Here is a 4,823-nt window from a genome sequence, read left to right on the forward strand (position 1 = left end):
GGCGCAGTGCGGCCCGACCCGCTCTTAAAGGGCCAGGCGCCCTCCCGGCCGGGGTCGGGGGCGGCTTGGAACGCGCGGCGCGGCGCACGTGTGTCCGCTAACGCGGGTTAGATGCCAGGCCTAGCTTGCACCCTAGGAGGGAGCAGCCCCCAGGGCAGGTCCACGCCCCAGGCCTTGGGGCACTGGTGTTGAGCCTCTTGCGTGGGTGCAGCCAGCCATCAAGACCCCGAGATGATGCCTTCACCTTGACCTCGGGGCAGGCGCCAGGGGCCCTGTTCTCACTGCTATGGGACCTAAAGGAGGGCACGTGAATTGCTGCTAACAGCACGGGGTGGCGAGGTGGGCAAAGGGCTGAGCTGGGCTCTGGGTCAGACACCCCCCCCCCAGCTAAGGAAACAAGGAGGACAAGGGGGATGGAGGAAGACACCAATGAGGCCAAGGCCTGCTCCACTGAGAGGAGAGATGCTCAATCGGGGGCTTGAGAAGGGCCTGCAACATACTCAGTGGTGAAGGCAAGGTGTGTCGGGATCATCGACTCTCGCGGTGCAAGGGTGAGGGGTCACAGCGGGCCGTCAGTGTACAGCAAACACCCAGTGTGGCATTAAAGGGTGGGACTTGCAGCCACCAGCTGTGGTGGAAGCTGAGAGTTCAGCCAGATTCACTGAGGGGTTGGACATGTGCTTGGAGGAAAGGGGCATTAGGAGCTATTGAGCAGGGGAATGAGGGGCACAGCCTCTGACTGAGGACATCCCCGACCTTAAATGCTGGAAGCTGCAAGTGGGAGCGGAATAAGAAGGAAACCCTGGTCTCTCCCTTTGAGACCCCCATGTGACACACCAGCCTGTGGTCTGACCCAGTCAGTGACCCCCGTCTTACCCACAGCCGGCGTGCCTGGGTCCTCCTTGCTGCGTCCGGCCTCCCCTTGCAGAGGAGCAGCAGGCCCAGCCCTGGCGCGTCAGCCCACGCAAACGTTCACCTGCACATCCCAGCTCTCGCAGGCTGCAGCTAATCCACCCCAGGGCGTCCCCACCCTCCCAGGCAGACAATCCGCCCTAATACCTCCCCTACAGCTCCTCTGCCATCCTCTAGGCCCTGTCAGGTACTGGCTCCTTGGAGAAGATCCGTACCACGCTTAGGTACAGCACCTGGCACAACAGGCTGTGGGGATGCTCTCCCCTGCCCTGCACCATGGTTGCAGGGGCTAGTGCAATGCTAACGACTGTGGTAGGCTGCAGTGCAGTTTTGTTAAGCTGCCGCAAGGCCAAGATTCACACTGCCGTGCGGCTTCCCACCCTCTGGGGCTGTGGCAATGAGGAAGGCTGTTTGGCTCCCAGCGTGTTCCTGCCTCAGTGCATCCGTGACAGGCAGGCGCCTGCAGCTGCACGTTCATCACCTCGCCTGCAGCCGAGCCAGCCCCAGACAGGGCTGCAGAGGCTGGCAGTGCAATTGCAGAGAGAGCTGTTTTTCGCCTTTCGCCCAGGCTGGCTGCATTAGCTGCTCGCTGGCCAACTTGGGACCAAGCAGCCTCGGGTCTATCCACTGGGACACTGGTACCGTTGTTATATAGCCCATGGAGCAGAAAAACAGCTCGAGTGTAGGATTCACTGAGCTGGGAGACCTACTCCAGCAAGGGGGGGCAGCTGCATGGGAAGGACCGCAAGGAGGTCTTCTCCAAGGAGGGGCCATTTTCAGAGGGCTGAGGCTGTTCTCAAGGACAGAGACACGGCACCAGGTGGAAGCGTTCACACGTGATGTTTATTGAACAGACAGCAGCTAAGTACCCCATGCCGAGTCTCAGCACCGGGGAGGAAGGCCTGCTGAAGACAAGCAGCCTCCACTTCATCCCTGCCCGTTACAAAGCGTAATGAACACACAAAGTTTTGACACCAAGGAAACGCATGCAAGTGTTACGGCGGGGCCTTGCCCACAGGACAGCATTCACGCCTGCTAAGTGTGACTGGGAGCGGAGGGCACCACTGGAAAGCAGCGGCAAACCAGGCGGTTACATGCATCAAGGCTAACGTGGTCACCATGCAGTGGAGGACCCAGACAAATGCATGTGCCTTCCACAGTGGCCAGGAGTTCCCACCCCTTTCAGCAAACAAGGTTATTTGGGTTTCGCATTTAATAGAGAGACCACATTTACCCAAATAACCTTGCCTGCCTATGTCCTTAGACCAACACAGCTAGAATCAACACCCCCGAGCCCCTTTCAGCTACACTTATGGGGGCTTCGTGGGTTTTGCCCTCCAATGACGAGAAGTTTTCTTTCTGCCATTCCTTATGCTGGCTCCCCGAGACCAGACCTGGCCAAGATCTGCAGCTTCACAAGTAGTCACAAAAAGAACTGATTCAACCACCACCTTGTCTTAGACAGAGGCAGACCTCTTGACAGGGCGCGTTCCTGGCTGTAAGCTGGTCTGATGGGCCAGGAAGGTACTAATATATACAGACATATGGGTTAGAAACCCCAGACCTTCCCGTCATGTCAATTTTTCCCAGGGAAGAGAACTGGGACGCTCCATTTCACAAAGCAACCTGCTTCCTGAGATTACCCATTAGGCTTTAAATTTCAGCAGCACCTATTTCTGCAGAGCCCTTCCAACAGCAAAGCCGCCACTACTTCCCACACCCAACTAAGCACATTTATTGCAAGACAGTTCACTAAATCATACAACCCTAAAGGAAAAAAAAGCCGTAACAACTCTAAAAACATTTAAACCCTAGCCATGCGACCACCTAGAGGGAATCACTTCAAGACAGCACAACTACGGGGAACAGCTAAGCCTACAACAGAGTGGGTCGAATTTAATATCTGCACCACCACAAGGAGAGCGAAAGACAATGATTGCAGGGAATTGATACCTGTTAGATACTAATCATCAAGCTTGGTAGATGTCACTGCATGAGAAGCAGAGAACAATTATGGGAAACACTGTCCCCGATAATGACATACACCCTTAGTGCAACATATGGAGATCACTGCCTCCGATATAACACCGTGGTAGGCAAAAACTACCTTGTTCTTTATCCATTATGGAAGACACTGCTCCCGATAATGTCAGTTAGGTTCTCCCGAGACATTACGTACTGGAATTTTTGCAATGAAGCCGCTTAAGAACAGCCTGACCTTGCAGTCCGAGTCTGGATTTGTCTCCATCAGAGCTCCAGAGGAATTTGGAAAGATGCATTTAATGCCTTTAATGGAAGGAGCATCGTCTGCCAAGCTCTGCCTGCTATGGTCAATTTAACAAGCTGCATGTGTTGTACGTCACAGCAGTCAGCAGAAGCAAAGAGAGCGCTCCAACTAGGCCTCCTAGCAGATGAGCCTGATTCCTTGTCCCATTTTAGTCTGCATCATGCATTTCAAGGGGTCACTGAAGACCCAAAGCATCTGGACCCGTGGATGATGCTCAAGTCTTAGGACTGCTTCCAGGTGCATTATAGCATGTTCCTTTGGGCACAGAAAGCCGGTTTGTCAATTAGCTTTCCGCCAGATGCTTTGTTGTTGAGAGTCTGACTGCAAAATTCCAGTACTATGTTCGATTTAATAGCAGATGCTGCTTTATTCAAAAACGACAGTATAACTGTCATAATTATGGAAGGCACTGCTTCCGATAATTATCTTCTATAAAAAAAACCAATCAAACCCCATTTATAGTGAACTCTGTCACTGATAAATAAATAAAAACACAAATAAATATCTCAGTGCCAAACGAGTGCCCTCCTGAGAGTTTTCCCAACATTTTGGCCAATGATTTGGCTAGCAAGACATTCTGGGTTTTAAGAGAGGCCTCAAAAGCAACAGGGTCTGAAGTGTCCTTTGTAGCCATCCCAAGCTCTGGTTACTAGGGGACCTTTTATTTTTATTCAGAAGACCAAGAGGGAACATGTAAGGGGCATAAGATAAATCTTTGGCTCATCTTCCCCTTGGGACCCAGAGCTTTGGGAAGAGGAACATGGTCTTGAGTCTTGTCTTCTCGGGGCAGCCAAGGTGTTTCTCCCCAGTCACCCAGAGAGTCAGGATAGCTGGGCACTTCAGAGCCTGCCGACAGCCAGTCAAGGGCTACCGCAGTGTGAGCCTGCAATGGAGCCAAGTCATTTTGTTTCCCCTCCAGGCCCCCCGCTCCTAGGAGCAGGGGACCTGGAAGTGCTCAGGGTACCTCAAATTATGACACGCACTGCCTGTTTCTCCAAGGTGGAGGCCAACATTCAGGAGTCAGGCAGACCCAGGTACATCCCCTGAAGAGGCACCTGCTTTGTTTCAGATGGGAATTCAGTGTAAGCCGTGCTCGACCAGCAGCCAGAGCCATCTGACCTCAAGTGTGAGGTGAGGCAGCACTGAGCGGCATGTTTAAGTGGGCTAGAACCAGGGGGAGCCGTGTTTGTTCAAGGGAAGACCAAATTGGATGGGGGATGCGCTAATTGCCGCTTGAGCGCTGCCTCTTGGGGATTTGTCAGGATGAGACAGAAATTGAAAAGGCAACTTGGGTCAAATTTAGTGTTCCCCCCACCACCCCCTCCGAGATTTAGGGTAGGTATTTCAGTGCTGCTTCAAGGGAGGGGGCTGCCTGGCTTCTGCACCTCAGCTCCACGCGCTCAGAGCTCATTGTCCGTGTCCCAAACGTCACCGGACAAGGCATTGCCAGCCTCCTTAATCGTCCACGTTGCCATGGCCAGCTGGTTCCTGAACAGGTCCAGGTCAAAGGCACTTTTGTTGGTCTTCAGGAGGCTCAGGTGGTCCAGCAGGGCCTGCAGGGTGTAGGGGCCGGAGCCAAAGAAGATGTGCCGCAGCGGCTTGTCCCTCGGCGAGATGAAGGGGG

At 53.8% G+C, this 4,823-nt stretch overlaps 1 protein-coding gene across 1 annotated transcript in view; it reads right to left on the bottom strand.

The window, feature by feature from the left end:
- Window positions 1–3,845: 3,845 nt before the first annotated feature.
- LOC109308290 (transferrin receptor protein 1-like) overlaps window positions 3,846–4,823 on the bottom strand; it is a 19,234-nt gene continuing 18,256 nt past the window's right edge. Inside the window, exon 10 of the mRNA XM_019532536.1 lies at window positions 3,846–4,821. Within this exon, the coding sequence (XP_019388081.1) occupies window positions 4,600–4,821 (222 nt within the window). The 3' untranslated portion in view covers window positions 3,846–4,599. The remainder of the gene's footprint in view (window positions 4,822–4,823) is intronic.

The sequence above is a fragment of the Crocodylus porosus genome, unplaced genomic scaffold (genome assembly GCF_001723895.1).
Source record: "Crocodylus porosus isolate Cpor-Errol unplaced genomic scaffold, CroPor_comp1, whole genome shotgun sequence".
Taxonomy (NCBI): domain Eukaryota; kingdom Metazoa; phylum Chordata; order Crocodylia; family Crocodylidae; genus Crocodylus; species Crocodylus porosus.